This window comes from Cydia splendana, chromosome 10, assembly GCF_910591565.1.
Source record: "Cydia splendana chromosome 10, ilCydSple1.2, whole genome shotgun sequence".
Classification (NCBI taxonomy): domain Eukaryota; kingdom Metazoa; phylum Arthropoda; class Insecta; order Lepidoptera; family Tortricidae; genus Cydia; species Cydia splendana.
Window position 1 is genome coordinate 3,190,054 of NC_085969.1, and position 23,169 is coordinate 3,213,222.

General features: G+C 37.9%; 3 protein-coding genes across 6 annotated transcripts in view; 2 read left to right on the top strand and 1 right to left on the bottom strand.

Moving 5' to 3' along the window:
• The first annotated feature begins 249 nt into the window (after positions 1–249).
• On the top strand, positions 250–6,440 carry LOC134794187 (activator of 90 kDa heat shock protein ATPase homolog 1). Its single transcript, XM_063765924.1, has 4 exons — positions 250–853; positions 1,498–2,031; positions 4,003–4,162; positions 4,889–6,440. Exons 1-3 carry the CDS (start codon positions 497–499, stop codon positions 4,132–4,134), a joined length of 1,023 nt encoding a protein of 340 aa, XP_063621994.1. The 5' UTR covers positions 250–496; the 3' UTR covers positions 4,135–4,162; positions 4,889–6,440.
• A 2,724-nt stretch (positions 6,441–9,164) lies between these two features.
• Positions 9,165–17,556, top strand: LOC134794168 (uncharacterized). 2 transcript variants are annotated; one of them, XM_063765888.1, is made up of 14 exons: positions 9,165–9,259; positions 9,485–9,532; positions 9,866–9,950; positions 10,520–10,653; positions 11,414–11,499; positions 11,660–11,723; positions 12,286–12,411; positions 13,222–13,320; positions 13,694–13,891; positions 14,226–14,456; positions 14,699–14,794; positions 14,899–15,042; positions 15,423–15,659; positions 16,640–17,556. In XM_063765888.1, exons 1-14 carry the CDS (start codon positions 9,224–9,226, stop codon positions 17,012–17,014), a joined length of 1,959 nt encoding a protein of 652 aa, XP_063621958.1. In that variant the 5' UTR covers positions 9,165–9,223; the 3' UTR covers positions 17,015–17,556. The 2 variants fall into 2 exon arrangements, with proteins under 2 accessions (XP_063621958.1, XP_063621959.1); XM_063765889.1 differs by having other exon boundaries at positions 14,902–15,042.
• The window catches only part of LOC134794157 (protein TANC2), a 202,906-nt gene continuing 197,036 nt past the window's right edge, over positions 17,300–23,169 (bottom strand). For all 3 annotated transcript variants that reach the window (XM_063765872.1, XM_063765870.1, XM_063765871.1), the window contains 8 exons: positions 21,659–23,105; positions 21,165–21,412; positions 20,517–20,802; positions 20,069–20,179; positions 19,697–19,854; positions 19,278–19,357; positions 18,899–19,130; positions 17,300–18,675 (listed from right to left, as the gene is read on the bottom strand). In XM_063765872.1, the coding sequence (XP_063621942.1) occupies positions 18,382–18,675; positions 18,899–19,130; positions 19,278–19,357; positions 19,697–19,854; positions 20,069–20,179; positions 20,517–20,802; positions 21,165–21,412; positions 21,659–23,105 (2,856 nt within the window). In that variant the 3' untranslated portion in view covers positions 17,300–18,381. The remainder of the gene's footprint in view (positions 18,676–18,898; positions 19,131–19,277; positions 19,358–19,696; positions 19,855–20,068; positions 20,180–20,516; positions 20,803–21,164; positions 21,413–21,658; positions 23,106–23,169) is intronic.

Consider the following 23,169-nt stretch of genomic DNA (forward strand, 5'->3'; position numbering starts at 1 on the left):
AGTTTCTAATGAAATTGCAGCTGAATTTAAGAAAAACATACAAATGTAAGTATAATACGGTTCACAGATTACTAATGTTCTAAAGTTTAGAGTTTGCTTAGTAATATTTAAAGAGTAAATTATGATTAGAAAAAAATATTCATATTGAACGTAAAAAAAACATTAAATCCAAATTTCTCCGATATTTGAAATGTAGTTGTTGCAACACCATAACTGTCAGCCGTTTATAAACCGTAAGAAAGGACGAGGACGACGTTTCTCGAATTGTCATGCTTATGATGAATTTACGATTTCTAGCGCTGCTTGGAAACGCTCTAGTCGAATTAAAATTGTAAATTTTGACTGTAATCTCTCGAGTTTGTCCTTGTGGTGCACGTGCGTGGTGTATTAGCATCGAATAAAGCTTTTGAAGCATCAGCTGCGGTTAACTGACGTTTATTACGAGGACTTTTAGTGTTCAATAGAACGTGTGAAATACCTTGTGTAGAGTGCGATCATGGCTAAATGGGGCGAAGGTGACCCTCGGTGGATCGTGGAGGAGCGGCCCGACGCCACAAACGTCAACAACTGGCACTGGACGGAAAAGAATGCTGGTCCATGGTCGAAGGAACGCCTAAAAGAGTTGCTGAACAATTTAAAAATAGCCCAAAATGGTGTAGATTGTAAGATTACTGAGATGGAGAAGATTGATGGAGAGGCGTCGGCGAATAATAGAAAAGGAAAGCTGATATTCTTTTACGAGTGGGACATTAAGTTGAAGTGGGAAGGCCGCATTTCAGGAGGCAGTGAGGTGACCAAGGGGGAAGTGCATATTCCCAACCTGTCGGAGGAAAACGACGTTAGCGAGGTGGATGTGAGTATTTTGAATTTGGAATTCCTTGAGTACTTGCATTGGTATGAGTGTCCTTTATGTGACATAACCTAGAAAAGTAGTACATTTGCAGCTGTTAGATGTAATAGAATTGCAAGTCATTTCTGATACTATGATGTCTAATTTAAATTTTTAAATTTGTTATTATATGTTAGTAATTGATAACATCATAACTTGAGGGTCTTGAGGTCCTGTTTTCATGGTTAAGTTAAGTGCTCACAAATGATAAAAAATAATATAATTATGATGTTTCTGTTTGTTTTTTTAACCTGCCAGCTGGTTGTTAGGTGGAAGGAAGCTTCTTTAACATAATACATGGGCCCAAATTAATATTTGACTCTGTCAATTTGATAGAAATAAATTTATGCTAGCAAAATTTGGATACCCAGTTGCCAGGAGGATATGTAAACATTTTAATTCAAAAGCCTTATCTAGAGCTGAATGTTCTTTTGAACACAATTCATAACTAAATTGAAACTTATTAACTCACATTTATAGACGGTCTATTGTGGATCTATTTTACTACCTTTATAAATTTGCAATAGACCCATTTCTATATGTGAGTTAATATGTGTTTTGAACGCGAAAGTTTAAAATATTAAATTGAAACTTCTCATAAATTACAGATGACAGTCACAATAAAAGGTAGTGGCGAGGAATCCCAAAGAGTAAAAGCATTCATGCACAATGTCGGCAAGAAAGAAATCCGGAAACAGCTTGAAGAGTACATTCGGAGCCTCAAAGAGGAGTTCTCAAAAGGCCTCATCCTCCCCAAGAAAGGAGAATCCTCCGTCAAGCCCGACAATGTCTCAACAATAACCAGCGGTTTTAACAAAAAAATCAACATGGAACCTATAATCGCGCCTAAGAAAGAAATTGGTTGCAAATTAGACACAAAAAGTCTAGAACTTTCAGAGAAATTCCAATGCAGAGGACAAGAGTTTTACGACGCTTTGACTAGAATAGAAATGGTGACAGCTTTCACGCAGGGCCATGTGAAAATGGAGGCGGAGAAGGGTGGGAAGTTTGCCCTGTTTGGGGGAAATATTACGGGGGAATTCAGAGAGTTGGTGCCGGGGAAGAAGATCACGCAGTATTGGAGATACAAGCAGTGGCCTGATCAACACTTCTCGGAGGTTACCATCAATATTGATGAGAAGGTATTTGCATTTTAGTTTATTTTGATATTTTTAATGATAGGTTTTAAGGGTTCCATACCCAAAGGGTAAAAACGGGACCCTATTACTAATCCTACTACTAATTCCGCTGTCTGTCCGTTTGTCTGTCTGTCACCAGACTGTATCTCATGGATCGTGATAGCTAGGCAGTTGAAATTTTCACAGATGATGTATTTTTGTTGCCACTATAACAACAAATACTAAAAACAGAATATAATGAATATTTAAGTGGGGCTCCCATACAACAAACGTGATTTTTTTGCCGTTTTTTTGCGTAATGGTACGGAACCCTGCGGGCGCGAGTCCGACTCGCACTTTGCCGGTTTATTATCAATACCAACCAAACCAATGTACTTTATTTAAAATAAAACCACTAACATTAAATTTTTAATTTATCTTATAAATAAGAAGCAATAATGCATTTAATTTCGACTTTATAGATAGAGTTTAATTAACTCCTTATTTATATTAATTGAAACCAAAATTAGATTGACTGTGGTTTTCACTTGTTGATAGAACTATTGTTTAAATCAGTTTGGCTACTTTTAAGCTTCAACTCAAAGGCAGAAATGGTGATTGAATAGTTAGGAATAAAGATTTACGTTAGAAGAATCCACTTTAAGGTTCCGTCACACCGGCGCGTTTTCAGGGCCGGGCGTGAGCGCGGCGTGAGCGTTTTATAAGAAAAAGCGGCGCGCCCCGCTCACGCGCCTGTGTGACGGAGTCTTTATGTTGGTTTGACATTGTCATAGAAAATAAGTTGACATCTTTTAGAATTGCAATCCATTAAGTCTGACCGCATCATTTCTCATATAATTATGTAGATATATGAGGCTAAGCGCTAGTTATACCATCAGCACTTGACAGACTGATCAACGTCACCCGGCGCGCCGCGGCAGGTTACTATGAAACTTTCCAGACAATAAAATTTTGCAAACTCTTTAACGATGACAAACAGTTTAGTGCAACCGACACTAAACCTCTTATTCATAAACGCACTACAAACCTCAATTAGCTAATAATCGTTTGTCCTTATCTGTCATTTTGACTTATGTATTTGTAAGAAAGGGATAAAACATAATTTAACTAAATCAGGCCCGTAAAGTTTTATGAATAAATAAAATCTCTGACCACATCTTCATTCTCATGCAAGTAGTTAGACATACTGATGTACTGAGTGACTGAGTACTGACTCTCTCATAGAATTAGACTCTGTTGACACATAATTATATCATTTGGAGAAACAGTTGCTCCTTTGGCTTGCTTCTTTGAAACTTAGAGGATAGTGTCTAATATAGGCTAGTAGTAGATGGGAGTTCTACAGTACCGGTCAAAAGTTTAAGTTCACCCTTCGTTTTCTGTAAAAATGAGTACTTTAGTGCGAAATTTTTTTGCAGTTCAGATGTCGAAATTTGTTTCCAGAGATGTGATTGATTAGTCAGACACAATTTACGTACATTTCTAAACAACTCATTCCCTAAAATTTTATACGAATGACGGCAAATGCTGAGCCATATGGCCTTGCCACTTTAAACGTATTCTTTAAGCATTGCCCAGAGCTTCAACATCTGAACTGCAAAAAATAATCACACAATGGTACTAATTTTTACTGAAAACATGTAGGGTGAACTTAAACTTTTGACCGGTACTGTATGTACTGATATGTCTACTTTTATGTAACAATATATGAGGCTAACCCCCTTATTCATAAAACTTTATGGGCCTGATTTAGTTAAATTATGTTATCATCGGGTGACAAGCAAAAGTCACTAACTAACATCATTGAAATTCTTGGACAATAAACCGTTATACAAGTGTAATAAAGTGCATTGTTACTTTAATTTTTTGATAGTACTTAGTGAGTTTTGCTTGTCACCCGACGTTTTATTCCTTTCTTACATATACATAAGTCAAGATGACAGATAAGGACAAACTTTGTTATTTTAATTTCAGAACGACCACACACTAGTAACAGTGAAGCAGGACCTGGTACCAGCGGCCGAGGTAGACCAGACGCGCGAGAACTGGAAGCGATACTACTTCGAGAGCATTAAGCGCGCCTTTGGCTTCGGCGCCTTCCTGTGATCACCGAAAAGCACATTAGGAAAATTAGGTGGGTAGTACTGAATCACCTTACACAGAGTAAACTCTTAAGCCCCATCTCCACATCGCGCGGCAAACTAGCGAACATTGATCAGATCGAGTTGGCTCGCGCGGCAGCCCGGTATCCATTGCGCGCGGCTGCCTCGCGAGCCAATGTTCGATAGTTTGCCGCGCGATATGGAGACGGGGCTTTACGAATTTCAAGGAACTATGCATTATATTGTACCCTAAGGGTAAAAACGGGACCTTATTACTAAGACTGCTGTCCGTCTGTCTGTCCGTCCTGTCTGTCTGTCTGTCACCAGGCTGTATCGCATGAACCGTGATAGCTAGGCAGTTGACATTTTCACAGATGGCTGGTTTTATTGCACAAATGAAAACTTTTATAAGCCGTTAATAGGATCATGATTTTCCTAAAATGTTGCTAAATTACGAAGTAATGAAGGTAAATTGGATTGTTTACATTAGGGTACCTAATTCGTCAGTAACTGGCCACCTGCCAATAACTGGCCACCCTAAACTAAAAGTGAATTCTATTCACCTATAAACAGAATTCATTTTAGTATACGGTTTCAATAACTGGCCAGCCTTCAATAACTAGCCACCTTACACTAAAATGAATTCTGTTTATACGTGAATAGAATTAACACAGGTGGCTAGTTACCGGCCTCTACGAAATTTTCTTAATTTTATCTACTTTAAATGATAAACAAATATCTATTTTCTTTTGTTACAGGTCCAATTTTAATAAGGGAGTTCAGTTGATGAATGCAGAGCATTATTAAAACGCTTAGTACGCGTATAATCGTCATTTCAAGCATAATAATTATTATACAAACTAGCATTTTATTGTTCAAAATTTGAAATATTTGCTGTTAGGAAACATCTTGAGGGCTGTATCTTTTTTTACGCAAAATATTGATTTGATAACATTCCACCTGGGATAATTATTTGGTCTACTTAATGAGTAAAAATCTGGTAGTTTGATCTCTATGAGTACATATTTCAGTTATATCACTTTGCCTTTACTTTGCTTGAAACTTTAGACAAAATAATACTAAGACGCGTAAATGACTGCTTATCCTAAGGCCCAGCCATATGAAATGAAAAATCCAGAATTTGCCACTGAAATTTGAACTTTTAGTGCAGGGAATAGAGTTGATTTTGGTTTTGTTTGAAAATTGAACGAAACAAAACAAATGCGACTCTGTTCCAATTGAATATCATTTAAATTTCATCGAACTGTATAAGTACTTTAGGTAGGACCTTGGGCCTTAGGAGGATATAGTTATTAAATTGTTAACCACTTTGGTAATCCAGTGGACTCAAAAGCATCTACACTAGCACTCAATTTTGCGACCGCATAGTTCTTCTTCCTTCTTCCTCGCGTTATCCCGGCATTTTGCCACGTCTCATGTGAGCCTACGGTCGGCTTGAAAACTAATCTTACGAATTGGCGTAGGCACTAGTTTTTACGAGAGCGACTGCCATCTGAGGGGAAACTAGGCCTTATTGGGATTAGTCCGGTTTCCTCACGATGTTTTCCTTCACCGAAAAGCGACTGGTAAATATCAAATGATATTTCGTACATCAGTTCCGAAAAACTCATTGGTACAAGCCGGGTTTTGAACCCGCGACCTCGGGATTGAAAGTCGCACGCTCTTACCGCTAGGCCATCACGCTTCATAATTGCGACTGCATAATTGTGGATTAATTTACGTGCCGTAGCATTGTTTTATCTATGGTATAGAATATGTGGTTAAGAATAAAGAAATAACCCTCGAGTTTGATGTTATCTTTATGTTATGGTGTGGTATTCCACCTGTCCAATGTCAATTTGTCTCACTCTCTCATTAAGCAAAATGTGAGACGCATTGGACTAAGAAATTGGATAAGTGGAATACCACATTTACGTATTTTGTTGATCAAATTGATTGTATTCGTTAAATGTATTACTTCCATGCAGTAGTTGACTGTTAAAATTTACAAGTTAAATTGTGCTTTATATACTTTATTCGATCATCATGCAATATCTCATGCTCTCACTAAAATTAAATTAGTTTAATGAGTTGAATATTTAATTGTTTCTTTCGCAAAAAGGGTGACGCAAAAGTGACCCACAACAGTAATTTTTATTTGAGAAGACAATTATATCCTGCATTTATCTATTTTGTCATCAGCCCTTATTTTTTTCTAACATATGATGTAATAACTGTGATTTTTGACTTCATTTTGTGAGATAATCTGAACTGCTAACCATAAATAAGTGATCGAAGTGATATCAGGAATAAAGCCTCTTTTTACAGAGGTTTTTTCGAATATTAAGTATTTAAAAGGGGATTCTCAAAAACAACAAATTTTGATGTACCTACATATTTCATAAATTCATAAGCATAAAGGTATATGACATCAAAATATTGATTGTACAATATTATCAAACTCTCAACTGCCATTTTACGGGTTTCGCCTAAAAATAGCTAAAAGTGGTTTGTTTGGCTGCCGAAATTGTATTGTAATTTCGAATATTGTAACAAAATGCTTGGTGTAAGCTCATAATTGCCGCTTGCGAAATGTAATTCCTAGAACTAGGGCTTGCAATATCGGATGGTTTCCAATTCCGGAACTGATTTTCGGTATTGGATTCCAATTCCGGAATTCCGGAACTGGTTCCGGAATTAGGGTTTATCATATTTTTATTCGATTTTTTAGATAAAAACAACAAAAAATGTGAAATTCTCATACTTTACGTTTATTAAAGTTAGTATTGTTTAAGAGAAATTTAATTTGAAGTAGGTACGTTTTTTTACCACCCATTTTACCACCTTATTAAAATGGTTACTTTTATTCACTTCAATGACACGGGGTATTTATTTGGGAAAACTATAGTTGCTAGCAAACCATTCGATGCATAATTTTATAAAATAGTTAAATATAATAGCTTCCTACTCTTCCTAACCTAGTAGGTAGTGGTGTTATTTTGTGAAATGGCAATTATGGGCTACACTGAAACCATATTTTACAAATATATCTGGCATAATATACAACCTCTCCTGTTATATCAGTGGGATTCCCTTTACTTCATCTTGTTCTCATACATAACTTAGCTATATAACCAGTATTGAATGATTATATAAAAATAATAACGCCTACGATGTTTTTTTTTACGTGTTTGGGTGGTTGCCGTTTTTCACACCAACGGAGCGGCAGCTGACGTCCACGAGTGTTCGTTACACGTCGCCCTTAACCACTTTTCGTCCGGGATGCTATTGGTTATGGATATCTGTTCCTGGTCCGGTCTATGTTTGTGGTATCAAACGGTACCTAGAGAACGTAACATATGTATCCACAAACTATAACATGTAATATTGGTTATGTAACTTAGTTACGTACGAGGAAAATCGTTATTTCTTACATTTTGTATGGCCGTTTTTAACGTATTATTATCGGGGTTTTCTCGAGTCTGACATTTTGGTTTTGCTTGTTTCGTGTAAGTAGTACTAATGTAAATTAGTTTATTTATGGATATATAAATAAATTAAGTTACGAATATTTTGGTTGTTTTATTTTGATTTTAAGTTACTTCCTGCGCTTAAGGCGCAGAACACACGAAGCGCTGTGGCACCGCTGCCACAGAATAAATAATAGTACTACCGTACAAAAAGGATACTTTTTACAAAACCGATGTTTGACAGCGATTCACTGACGAAACATGCTATCCCTTTCTAATGTATCCCTTTCGGCTATTTAGGGTTGTAAAAATTCACGTGTTTATCTTATCTGTGGTCGTGCACGCAAAAGATCGTCAAGTTGTACCAACCTTAATAATTGCTCGGAGCAATGCTGAGCCGAACGGAACCGAGTTTGCCCGAAGTCAGGAGTGTCTCCCCACAGCCGCTGCTGCGGAGGCGGCACGCAGTCAAGCGATTTGAAATTTCGTATCACGGTGTGTCACACCGCTCTGTGTGTCACACCGCTCTGTGTGTCACACCGCTCTGTGTGTCACACCGCTCCAAAGAATATAATACTCACTACACCGCTCTGTGTGTCAAATCGCTCTGTGTCAAATCGCTCTGTATGTCACATCGCTCTGTGTGTCACACCGCTCTGTGTTCTTTGCCCAAGAGTCACATGAACCCGCCGCCTAAAAGCTGATCCAATGCGATCGAATTACGCTGTAATTTTAAAACGACATGCTTAAATTATTTACGTAATACTTGGCATGAACATTTGCGTAACATATATTTATGTTATGTCTGTATGGTGCCTACTAGACTAGTTTGAGTCGACGACCACTGTAAACTGTAATAGTTCCTAATAAGGGTTCAATGGTTATTTAAACAGCTACTAAAAGTCAATTACTAAAACAGCGCCATCTAGTTCGTGTAGCACGTAAACTTTACCTAAAACAGCAGCCAAATCGGCAAAGGCAAGCCAAAACATGTCTTGTAAACATGGCACAAACGCGGAAACAGCTTCTCCCCCTATTTTTTTGTATAAATAATCGAAAAATACTTATTAAATACTCACTAGATGGCGCTGTTTTAAACTTTCTGGGATTTTTAAAACAGATTGGTTAAACGGCGTACTTACTCAACTGGCAACGATAAGTTGCGAACGAGTAATGTTAATATCTAACAGAAGGCCTAGCCAAGATGACAATCGTTTGCGCCGTAGCTAGGGTTTGCAATCCGGATCCGAAATGTATGAAATTATCCGGATCTGGATCCGGATCCGCGGATATTCCCATACATTTCGGATCCGTCGTGCAAACCCTAGCCGTAGCGAACGAAACGGTTAAATCTCTCTCTATCACTCTTCCATGCGACAGAAACATTAGCGTTTCGTTTGCTACGGCCCAAATGATTGGCATCTTGGCTCGGCACCGTGATATATTATGTATAACAATTGACTCCCTGATAATAACAAAGCTTGTTCATCCTTACACAGCCTCTGTTTCAACTTACGATTAAACGCAAAAAATAAAGTTATCAACGAACTTGTGACCCCACATCGGGACGAGGCCATCTTTATCGCTCAGTTTATTCTACGACGTTCGAATAGTGTCACGGATATGAAAATACTGTTATTATTATTTATTTTACACACGGTAATTTCATTTTCTTTCATATAATTGGCTGGCAGTTTCAAAATGTCACGAAATCACTAAAATCAGTTGAAATGCGCACAGTTTTCTGCCGCGGTTTGGCGTGCAAAGTTATAAGTGAATATTTTTTTTAGATGAAAATACCATAATACCATGATTCGTATAATTCTCTTGCGTCATTTTATTTTTAATGTTTAGTCTAATTAATAATAAATTAACTATTTCAAGGCCTTCAGCGATGACTTCGGGAAATCTTACATGAAAAATGCACGTCTGGTAAGTCATTTGCCATTTACTTCAATTATTATTGAAATTAACACTTTCGCAAGAACTAATTGTTGGTCTATCTATTGCTTTGCATTAGTCCGTCCATTCACACCGAATCGACGTGATTTAAATACTTTTAGTATTTACAACCTGTCAAAACGTTTCTTTCTAATTCAATTGAAAAAAAAAACAAAAATGTCCGAAACGATCACACGTTTAACATTTTTAATTACCCCTTTAAGGCTTTTAGAGTTTTGCTCTAGCTAGAGGTTAAGCAGTTATGCCCGACGAAACATGAAGTTATTTTTTAAATTTTCAATGATCGCGTTTTTCTTTTTTTAGTGTCGAGAATGGACGTGCATCAACAACAAACTCGGCCTAGGTGATTCGCTGCCTGCACGAGACCAATACCGCCAAGTTCTGAAAGGTGCGTCACGATAATAATCTAAAGAAGCTCAGTAAAATCATTTACGAGCAGCTAGGTACTAGGTACGATTAGTAATTACTATTACTAATTACTAATCCTACCTAGAGTTAGACCAAGAAAAGTCTGCAGAGATTTTGATAGTAGTAGACAAATCTGTGAATTCTAAACAAACTTAATATCTGCGTACCTAATGTCAATGACACCATGAACCATGATATGCCTACCGTAAATAAAACGGAGGGGGTAGGAGCGTCTGGTTGGACCTACATAAATATAGTAGGGACATTATTAGTTTGACTTCTAATCTCGGCTTATGCTTTAGCTAGAGTTAGACCAAGAAACGTCTGCAGCGATTTTGATAGCCCACGCAGTCCAAGTTAGGTATTTATACGTCATGATTTCATAGATGTTTGACGTTTAAAATAACACTTGCACTGCGTGGGCTATCAAAATCGATGCAGACTTTTCTTGGTATAACTCTAGACGTTATTGCATATCACGACCTTTTTATTTGACGTATAACGTATATTTGGCGTATTCTTGTACCATGACTTTACATATTTTTATAGGAATATTGCCTGAAGCATGGCATGGCGCGGTCGAGCCCGCCCTAGAAGGATGCTACGTCAACCGTACGCGGCGTTACACAAACACATGCCCCGGGCAAGCACTCTTACAATGCACTGTGGAAAAGTTGATTGAGGTAATAAATATGACATTATGGCACCTATTTTAACCTCCTGAGTCTAAATGTACATTACAATGTACATATTCATTGCAATCTAATTTGAACTTTACATGAACCATATAAAGTAGCATTTCTTTTGTTAAATTGCTTTTTAAAACAAACGAATTTCGTGTCAATTTACTTATAGAACAAGGTTCAAAATGAAAATTGAAAAACTTTCTATGGTGGGTCTTATCTTACGAGGTTAAATACATTGAAATCACAATTAGTCAATTAGTGAGAATTTGTCACAGAAAGATAGGATATAAATGCAGATATTTACATATAAATTAGCTATCGCTAGTTGCAAGGATATCTGGTTATATTTTTAATCTACGGATGGAGTCTGACCAAGCTAACTCTGCACGGTATCTGCAGTGATAGTGTGGTATAAGGTCCTTATTAATATCAAATTTCTATGAAATAATACGTTTAATATCTGGGAGACCGAGCTTTGCTCGGAAAACATATAAAAACTCAAAAATGCGCATTTTCCCAGAGATAAGACCTAGCTAGATCGATTTATCGCCCCCGAAAACCCCCATATAGCAAATTTCATCGAAATCGTTAGAGCCGTTTCCGAGATCCACGAAATATATATATTACCTAAACAAGAATTGCTCGTTTAAAGGTATTAGTATTAGATAATGACACTGCCTCATTTTGTTCCATTCAAGTCGGCGCAAACTTACCTAATACAATTTAAAAATATTTCTAACCTAATCATTATTTACAGAGTTGTCCAAATGCGTCCTGGAGAAAGAATGACGGCTGCTCAAACGTTTCATCGCTGGCTGGCTTCAAATATATGTTCTCGCAAGGGTATGTTACCTATCTCAGTTCTATCGAACTTGGCTATCTCACTTCTTTTTACAATATTGACAAAGCTAAGTGGTTTCGTTAGAAAATCAAACTCCTAATTAATCTTTAATTTTGAAAAGCTTAATCCGCTCACGATAATCATTAATCATTCTGTTTCCAGCTTGTACGAAAACCTAGAAGTGAATTTATCATACGAGCAACGCCCGCCGTGGTTTATGAAATACGTAAGTAAACCCAAGAAGGCAAGTAACTTTTAGTACTTTTAGTTGACTAATATTTTAAATTATTTCATTATTCACTATTTTACGTAAACCGTAAAGTTTCTCTTTTAAATGTTGTTAGTAAAATATTAAATATTATAGCCAAATTAAACCGAGTTAATATGTACACATTATATTAATAGTATGGCTTTTCCATATCTCGGGACCATGGGTTCCCAAACCTTAGACAGGCGTGCGTGGGGCCGAAGCCAACAGCGCGTAGGCCTTTTAAGACAATTTAATCTAAAAGTAAGGGATACACGTGGCGGATACCATCCCCGAGCGCACTATATCATATGTACATCCAGAATCTGGATGTACATACGATATCTGGATTCCAGATATGGTCCCCCCAGGTTTAAAGACTTGCAGTGCAGCTATTATTATAACATTACAATTATGATATTAAGTACTTAGGTATTCCTTAGTTCGGTGTGGCGTAAGGCATAGATTTCCGTTTCTATTGAACATTCTGCTGCAATTTGCAACTCCGAGGTTAATTAGGTATCTTCCTCCATTGTTTCAGTACTTCAACTCGAAATGCTGCGACCTGCCAGAATTATTCAACGATACAACGCTGACCGAATGCGGCTTCACACAAGTCATGCACTATAACAGACACAGTCCCGTCCGTGTGGTCACCCTAGCTCCGGTAAGAAACTTTTACAGGGAGGGGCCTGTAATAGGAGTAAATATTAAATGGTACGCTTAAACGTGAAGGATTGCATATACAATGACATATACATACACTATGTTAACTATATACACGTTCTTTGCGTGTTTTTAACCTTTTAAAGGTTGGAAGAGATCGCTTTTGGGCGAAAAAACCGTTGCTACCTCACAATTTTAGTAAAAATAGTAAAATAAATTAAAAAATTAGAAGAAATGTGTTTTTTTTTTATATTTCAACCACTTAAAAATAGTTACCTACACTTTAGAACTTTGGCTTAGTTACGCCAAAACACCATTAAATAATTGAATAAGTTTTCAAAATAACTGTTCATGCCCTCTTATTCCTTTTTTAAATTTTAAAGTAACGCAGGAGACGTCACCGTGACTAAAAGCGGGGTGTAAAAGTTGCTAAATTCAGATGCTAAAACGTCATCAAAAAATGTGACGTTCTCAACTAAAAGATACCACATTGTCCGTTGTCAATAAGGTAGAATTCAAACTGAAGCCTCATGGAAATAGCGCCTTATTAGCAAACGACAGTATGTACCCTTATGGTTGAAAATGACACAAATAGTCGTAGTTATGAACTTACCTATAAGTATTATACTACTATTTGAAGCTAATCTATTAGTGCCACTTGCACCATCCCACTAAGCCGGGGTTAACCGGTTAAACCGTTAACCAAGTGCCAATCTGTACTGGTAACCATGGTAATTCCAGGTTTAACCGGTTAACACCGGGTTAGTGAATGGTGTGCAACTAGCCCTTAGAGGTGCATATTTTTTTTTAGGAACCGGGTATCGAAGCTGAGGCTTCACCTACGCAATCTACACAGTCCGGTGATACATTACATGTAGTGAGTCTACCTCCTCTACCAGTTAACGATGATGTAAGTATACGTTACCATCGTATTTGTACATCTAGCTGCAAAAGTGCATGGCCATTATGAATGAATTCCTTTCATAATGTGTCCATCCAAATTTGCAGCTCGCTGTACATCGTAAAAGATTTTTTATTTACTGTTATTAGGTATAATGGTAACGACACCGGACAACTAACACAGTAACAACTCTAGAAAAATACTAAATGCTTACAAGATGTCTACCTACTAGTAAGACGCGAGTTTGGTGAATTTAAATTCTAAAGAATCATGTTTTTAAAAAGTAACCCAGGAGACATAATCATTACAATGATTGCCAAAATAATTAATTGACCCATTTACATATTGCTTCCCAATTTATAATTATTTGAATTAATTGCAGTCTTCCGATGACCCACTGGATTGCTGCGATATGTCCGGCTTCATTCAGCCATCTTGGCGGGCAGATTGTGACTTCCGGTTGAAATGGGACCCTCAAGCTCGACTAACCATAGATTATCCAGCTGTTACAACTACACCAGTGCCAACAACTACTACAACAGCTAAACCTAGGTTGGATGTGAAAGTTCTGCCGTTGTCCGTAAGTGTCTTTGGTGTTACCGTAACCTACGAATATAATTTTAAGCTCTTGAACTATTTTTTTTAAATGGCTATCGCTGAGTCACATCGGCTTTAGGTATCAGGTCAATTCGGCCCGATCCTGCGCTTAATAACGATGTTAACTAATTGCCGCAGCGATAACAACTTATCTGCTTTGCCTAAAAGTTGACTGGTAGAGAATGCCTTACGGCATTAATTTCGCCTTTTGTACAGTGTGTTTTCTTATGTGCAATAAAGATTAAATAAATAAATAAATAAATAATATTCAAGTAGTATCATAAATAACAACCTCGTTCATATAATATATTTTCCAGTGCGCCCAAGAAACATGCGTCTTCCGCAAACTAAACGTCATCACCGAAGCAGGCACCGTTGACGTGGATGCGTTCTCTAAAATGCTAAACAACCTGACTATGGAACACCCATCTTGGTCCAAAGCTAAGGCTAGGGTGGTCACTAAGTGTCTGACTTGGCCGATAACGAATTATGAGGCAGAATGTGAGATTAACAAGGTTTTGGCTTGCACTTTTGATGTTTTGTCTGAGGTAAGTTCAGTTCAAGATTTTTTTAGTTATTTTTCCTGTTACCAAGTTCTCTATTATAATGCTCAATAATCTGTTGAGTTAGTTTCTAGTATTTTTTGATAGATATGAACAGTCTCTTCTGGTAGGTATCTTATAGAATAGCTGTTTTTTTTTATTAATGGATCACCTACCCATTAATTGATTTTGAAGTAATAGGTTTTTGCAATTTTATAAGTACTCATTTACCTACATTTATTTTACAGAATTGTCCTACTTTGAAGAAGAACGACCCCTGCAAGCATTCAAGCACTGCAACAAACGACATTGTTTGCCAAATCAGTTCAGCCAAAGGCCTGTTTGTAAGTTAACCTATAATATGATTTTTTTATATTATTGTATTTTTTCTAGATCGCCTTGCATCACTTGCGTTCCTCCATATATCTAATCAAAATTTTGTTTTCAGAAGAACCGTCATCAATTTTGCGATATCCCTAGGGTAATTAAATACGACACAGTTCTACAAGAGTGCGGCGTGAGCTCCATAAGTCGTCTAGAGTATTCCACGCACGTGGTGCCTGTTGTGAAGAAACACGAACCAGTAGCTGGGGTAAGTACAGAGCCATATCATTATATAGTCGACATCAAGATACTGTCTTTTGTGGATCTAAAGAAGTTTTTCATTATTACGTTAATTCCGAAGGCTTGTTAAATATAAAACTGACTTCCAGTGGGAAAGTGTGTTGAACGTTGATAACAGAGGGTCCTCCAGATCCTAGATCCTATCAAATATGAATCCGAGGCTCGAAATTGGAAATGGTGGTCGCTATTTGGGCCCTCTGGGTCTGATTGCGTTTATAATGGATATCTGCCTTGAGATATTAGAGAAAAATATGTTTAAATTGTCTTTACTGGAAAGGACATTTTAACTCTATCGATTACATAAATCAAAGTTGAACTTAGTATTCAAATATTAATTTTTATTTTCAGTGTAAGAAACTAACAGAGTCTACAACCTGCCTGCTTTCCAAAATGGGTTCTCTCAACAAATACAAGTTCATGGACTATTTCAAGATGAAGGCCAACATAAACGACTTCACAAGGACTCATACTGAATGGCTCGCCTTACATGATGCGTATATAAGCGCATTCACTAGTATGCCGATGTATAGGAACCATTGCAGCTCGCCAAAGAAGTTGTTGAATTTGATCGACGCTATGTTGATGGTATGTATTTTTTAGCTAGATCCTTGATTATACACCCGGCACAGCCCAAAAAAAGGATTGCTAAAATCTACGGCCGAAAAGTTATTTGGTAATAAGCAAATATGGTGATTTAAGAACTAGTGCCTACGCCAGTTCTCGGGATTAATTGCCAAGCGGACCCCAGGCTCCCATGAGCCGTGGCAAAATGCCAGGATAACGCGAGGAAGAAGAAGAAGTAAATATGGTGATTTGTGTAAGCGAGACAGTGTTCTTGGGTCTCTTTCCATTTTTGGGGATGCTCTCTCTTGTTTTCTCTGTTCTCCTATGATGAGCTGTCTTCACTTGCTTGAGTCCTACTACCCGGTCACAATATCTGCTATTACCGTTATTACGGCGCTCGCGCGGAGTCGCATACCAACGAGGTGCACAGATAGGGCGATTGTGCACTACAATGAATTTTACTGTCCGGCAGTCTGAGTTTTCATGGTCCGATATGGCATGAAAAAAACAGATGATTGGCTTGTGCACTTGTCCGTCTTTTAACTCGCAGGTGCGGCGCAGTGGCATGAAAAGAACGGATGATTGGCTTGTGCACTTGTCCGTCTTTTTACTCGCAGGTGCGGCGTAGTAGCATGAAACACACACCCCCCCTAGCCCGCCCCCGCCCGGCCAAGTCATGAATTATACTAATTCCAGACGCAGTGCACAAGCATAAACACGTTTTTCATAGCTGTCATCTCGGACCGGAAAAAAACTGTCCAGAATGGCGAAAAGTAAAATGTTGGACGGTAAAATTACGTCTAGTGCACAAGCTACTATATACATTTAATGGCGTGCCATATCGGACCGTAAAAACTCGGGCTGCCGGACAGTAAAATTCATTGTAGTGCACAATCGCCCATACTTAGACCGGATAGTAAAGAGTCCGGTTAGTAAAAGATCTCTCAAAACATTTTTTTTTCTAAAAAAGAGTAGGGATTTAATAATTTTTCTTTTTTCAGACTTGCCCATTATCGGCCCGCAAATCATCGCCGAAATGCTACAAAATGCTGAACGAAATCTCCCACTCCTCGGTGGCAAATCAAAATGCAACGAAGGAACAAACTGAACAAATGCTTAACCAATTCCATTATATCTTCTTCCCCCCAAAGTCCCAACAAGTCATTGTTAGAAAAACTAAAGTTGCTAAAAAGTACGACTTTGGCATTTTAGATACTGGCAATGTGCCACCAGTTAGGATAATAGATGTGAATCCTACGGCTCGACCGATTAAAATTCTGTTGCCAGTGTATCAGCAGATGCATAGCAATTTTGGGCCTTTAAACTTACATGGGCGCCGTGATTCAGTTTTGAGAGGAGGCCCTGGGTTGCCTTGATGCATACCATTATTTTACAACAAAAAAAATTAAACTTTTTCTGGTAACACAGGAGACTATTTTACTCTTAATAATTAATTACTTACTGTCAATAATATTCTCTCATTGAAGAATCCCGATAGAAAAGGTTTAATAGTAACGCAGGAGACAAAGTTTTGTGGTAAATAAAATTTGTCATTTTTAATATGCTTAGACTGGTAATTTTATCATATCTATCAATTATATGATAAGGAATAATTAATGATTGTGTTTACCTACGTGACTAAGGTTTTAAATAAAAAACAATTTGAAGCAATATGAAAAATTTAATAATATATGTATACTCACAGTATCTATTGTACTTATAATATCTTCTATATGTATATTTAGTTACAAATATATGTATGATAATGTTGAACCAATAATCAATGTCAGTCTTTTCTATAAAATGTCGAATATAGCCAGTAAATTTAATTTAGAACATGCATATACCAAATAATTTAAATAATGTTTGAATGCATCACATAAATAAACTTATCAATAAAGGATACTTATAAATCACACTTAGTTTTTTATTTGTTTTATACATAAAGAAAAACACGAAAATTGTCTTATCTTGCCTTTAATTACAACCCTAGTGAATTTTCTTATAAGAACTAAACTTTTTAAAATAAATTAAAATAAAGCAAGAGATGGGCGAATGAGTTTTACTCATTTTATCAACAAAATAATAACAAAGAATTAAAATTAAAATAAAGATTGCAAGGACGTATACTGTTAAACTACTACGTGGAAAGGCGATAGAATGAACTTAAATTAAATATTTTGAAATAATTGAATCTACGACTAAATGTCATTACACTTTATAAATATTTAAATAATAGTAAGGCAAATTATTTAAAGCATCTTCATTGAATATTTAATGGCAAGCAACCATTGTAAAAAATAATCCAAGTCAACATTTTTTTAATGTGGACTCAATGCTTCAACTATTTTAGAAATAATATATTTACACAGCTATGTCATGTATTCACATAAAATAAAACCTACCTACGAATAGCACACGATGATGTTTCATACATTTGCAAACTGCAAAAACAACAGAAAATAACTATATTACGGGGATTGTACATCATTATAACTCAAAAGTAACCTGCTTGCTAAAGATTAAAATATACACACTTAAAAACTTGCATTGAAAGAACAAATTATAATACACTTTGCATTAAAGAACATTAATGCTTCTTCACTTGCCACAGAAAAATCTAAGTTGCAACTTATTATAAATACACAACACAATAAGAGAGTCAAACATTTACATGATACAAAATTTCGAATAAGTAATGAACAAAAAATTGTTACAGCCATATAATTTCCACTGGGTTGCGTTAAGGCATATTCAAACTTATCGTATCAAAATTCCTGACTGATCGGCTATCCCCGTTCAGACTATGAGTACCCGCGTTTATCCTGGACAAAATCTCCGATTGGAGCGCTTTGAGGGTTCGTATGGTGGGTAAGTCTGTGGATGGAGCTAAGAGGAGGGCTCGCCTGGCGTGAGGAAGGGCTTCTGAAGGCTTGTTGAGGGCGAGGATGGCGCGGGCCATGGCGTAGGCACATTCAAAGGCGTTAGGGCGGAGTACGGACGCACGAGCGGCGAGGTCCAAAGCTTCTGATGGTTCCTGAAATAGAAAATTAAAGTTAATGAGTCAGTTTTCCTACCTCTACATATAATATTGGAAGAGATTGTCGATCGGGATTTTAATTTGTGGCATAATCATTGATATTACGTAATATCTTCTTATATAATATACTTATCTCTATCTAATAGAGAACTGTTTTTGGGTGGCATATAAATACAGTTACTTCTTCAAGCGAACTCTACACATTTTATGATCTACTTACATTCAACTTTCTCTTACACCTCGACAGATTCAGCAACAGATTCGTCTTCAACTGCAGAAACGCCGACACATGTTCATGCGGCACCGGCGTAGTCGGAGTAGTCAAGCCTTCATCGCTGATGAGGGGGTTGATCTTTTTTAGGGCATATTGGTAGCGGTGGGCCGCCTCTGAAGGACGGTTCTTGCGGTATAGCATGTTGCCGTCTTCGAGGAGTTTGTTAAGGAGGATTAGCCTGAATGGAAAAAGAATGTCAGCTGTGATTGCTATATAAATATAATGTCCCTATTAAATTGGTGTAGCTGGAACTAAGTAGGTCAGATGTGTTGTTGCATTATCAAAAAGAAAATAAATCTTAAAGTTAATTTAAAAAAATACTCACATGAATTCAGGTTTTCCTGAAGCCATAACCCACGTTGTCGGACCGAGCTTCGCACCTTTTCTCAGGAAACAGTTGACGACCTGTAAACAAGTTAAAACATTGTAACACGCATTCCTAGACATTCCTCATAGGTTTTTATAAATTTAAAATAAAATATAAAAAATATAAATTTAATAAAAAAAAAATATTGCACAAAACCAATAAATATTTTTCATTTATTATAGATCATGTCGACAAGCAAAATATGCGCTATTTATAAAGTTGCGGAAACTTGTCAGACCAGAAGTTTTCAGATGGATCTGATCTCTGAGTGGCAATCCCTAATCCTGATGAAAATTGGTGAGCTATCTGAAATAACTGGACTTAGACTTGAGTCAATATACCTACAACCTAAGGATTATCTAACATAATATGCTTACAGGAACATTCCGTTGTCCAATCGCCCGGTCCAAAGGCCTCAGTCCGCTGTGGTCCACCCTCTCCAACGAGGCTCCCTTCTCCAGGAGTATCTCTGCCAGCTCAGCTGATCCGCCACATGCTAAGCCAAGAGGTGTTCTGCCACTGCCGTCAGGTTGATCTGAAAGTAGATAATTGTAGTTAACGTGGAAAATTATTTATTAGGTATGACTTTACGGTTAAGATGTTTGACTTAGGGCTATTTGCACCAACCACATTTGACGGGCTTTAACCAACGTCAATTTGCAATTAACTGATTAACGTCGTTTATTAAAGATGATGAAGGCGTAAATTGGATTGGATTGGAGGAGGTGATTTATCACATATTTGTTTACCTATAGTAGCTCCTCGGTCAATTAATGCCACCATAGTTGGTATTCTGGATCGCAGGCAAGACCAGCCAAGTGCGGAAATTCCGTCAGCATCGACTGCATCAGGGTCAGCACCTACAATAAAAACATAAACATTAATTGCTTAACAGTGCCATAGTGAAGACGACCACCGAAAACCTTTGGAAAATATTATCAGTAAACACAGGTCAAGGAGACAAGAGAAATATATTGCAAGTATATCTCTTGCAGGATTTGTTTGTTAGATAAAATATTGTTGCACAAGAGGCAAAAGAAGAGGATACAGAATGCTGTGGGTACTGATTTCAGATGGCAAGAATAAATATCCGGTTATGATACGGGAGTAGTAGGTTAAGTTGGGAGCACACTTTAGTAGTTGACTATAATGACTATACGGCAAATAAAGATGCTTATGGTTGATAAATTGTCTTACCATGCTCCAACAGCATTTCAACAACATCAACATGACCCTCAGCAGCCGCCAGAATCAATGGAATTTTTCCTCCCGACCCCATCACATCAGCTCCCGAATCCAACAGTCTCAACACCAACGCTGTTCTTCCATTCTTAGCTGCTAAAGCTAGGGGTGATAGTTGACGGGCGTTTAAAGAGTAGGCAGTGGCTCCTCTGATAAGGAGGGCGTCGGCGATAGCGGCGTTGCCGGTTGAGCAGGCGGCTGTGAGGGCTGTCTCGCCGGTTACTGGGCAGATACCGTCGGGCTGGAATAAAAAAAAAGAAGTTTGAAAAAACCTGGCTGAATATGTGTAAATATTTTTTGTGTAGCATTGATATAAAATTAGAGAAATCAGTGTTTGAAAAGCTTTGAAAACATGTCATGTTTCGGGTAACTCAGGGGACTAAAATACTCGCGACTCACGCGGTGACAGTCTTCAGTCTAAATAGTTTTTAATTTTTAAAGTGAATAGTTTAACATCACGCCAAAAGTAACACAAGAGACAGATATGTACGACGTTGGATGTCTATTTTCCCAGATCAGGATTTAGATAATTTGATTTCTGTTACAATTATTTAAGTACCGGTGCAAACATAAAAATAATTGAAGAGGTTGATAAATCCTTACGATTAATTCAGCAGTATCAAGCAGATACTCCACAATATCCAAATGTCCGTTCTGCGCCGCGCCAATCAGCGCGTGTCTCGACCCCGGCACCACTTGCTCAATGTTATCATCGTCGAAGTCCAGTGGGTTTCGGTCGTCTCGCCCCGTCTGGCAGCCGAGGAGGTATATCACCGTGTCTCTGTGGCCATTCTTGGCTGCGTGCACTAGAGGAGTCTGCTCGGCTGTGTCTGTGTGGCTTAGTGATGCACCTGAAAACAGAAAGGTTGTTAGTCTCATTGTTGTACAAGGATTGAGTGGGAGGGAAGTGAAGATACTTTGGCGTCTGTCAAATGAATTTTTACTCGTACATGGCCTCAAAAATATCATTTGGTTATGATTATAAACAAATAGATCAACTTTGCATACAATTTTTCATGTTGTTTCTTTGAATACAGGTATAAATCCTGGTTCATCGCCATTTTGATTTTAATGAAAGCACCAAAAACTTTCCTTACCTGCTGCTATAAGCCTCCTGGCAACATCAGTATGACCCCTTTGGCACGCCAAAGAAAGCGCCGTACATCCCTGTGAGTTTGTCATCTCAAGGTCAGCGCCAAACTCCAGTAAGAGACCAACCATGGCCAAGATCCCTTGGTAGGAATACATGCAAAGCAAAGGAGCATTTCCAAGACAGTCCGTAATTTGATTTGGAGAACCACCCGCAAGCAGCATTAGTCTTGAAACTTTCACATTCGGCGTGTAAATGTTCCTTAAATTCGCGATTGATTCACCAACATTGGAGGAACTGCTTGCAACCAAATTCGCTTGCAAGTCCCTTGGACATAATCCTAATTGCGCCGGACCCAGATTTCTGTACATATGGGCTTTCAGAATGTGATGTCCGAGTTCCATGGACTTCTCTGGATCTAAAGGCGCTTGCACTCTAGCCAATCGGAATGCAATTCCGCAGTGCCCTGCCCTTAAATCACAAAGGAATTTAGGGCTTTCATTGTCATCTCGGCGCATCAGCCATTCCCTAAAGGATGGATGGAAAAACATGTACGTGTTGTCGATCCTCTTTACTAGAAAGTCTGTCAGACTGTCGAATCTGTGACAGAACTCATCCCAGGGAAGGAATTTGTCAACCAACAGCGAATTCACTGAATAGTATATCTCAACTAATGTTAGAGGGTATAACGCAGCTAGGCATACGCTCAGTATGTGAGTGACCTTTTCGAATGACTGTACTGTTGGGAACCTTAAATTGAACTGCAGTAAAAATATCTGTGCTAAAGATATTGGCACCACTTTGTAATTCGTTGACTTGACAACAATATGGCTTCTTTCGAGGAGATCTAGTATTAACTTTAGGAACAGAAACGATCCTTGACTCAGATGTAAAACGTACTGTGCAAATTTCATCACTGAGTTGTGAACGCCTTCCATCTTTCCTGTCGAGCATTTGATGTTTGTTTCTATTATTGGTGCATTTTGTACTCTCATATTAAAGTATTCAAGTAAATCTTTATGTACATTTTCTGAATCGTCTAAACTTAGTCTTGTATACGGCAGTTGCTTGGTTAATTCTATGAATTGTGTTCTTACAGTGGCTACAACCTTGAGCCACTGAGGCATTTCCGTCACATGCTTAGCCAGGAACGATGCTATCGTGTGTCCATGGTCCGGCCTATGGTATTCAGCTTCACAAAGTCCATCAATGAGTATTATACTATTCGATCTGTCTATGCTTCCGTTCCTCCTTAGTATTATGAGTGGTTCTATGATTCCTCTCATGAACGCGAGATCCGGGTCTGCTATGCACTCCTTCAATGAAAGACAGGCTAGTAGATGTGGCTCGCTGAGTAGGTATTCTCTGTAAGCTTGGAGTCTTGGTGCTTGACATAGTTGTGCTGCAAGGGAGTGCACGAATTCCCCGACTAAACATGTACTGTTGTTGTCAGCCTGAAAAAAAAACAAAAAACGCAGACTTTAAAACCCCACGTCCTGGGATACTATATGTTTCTAC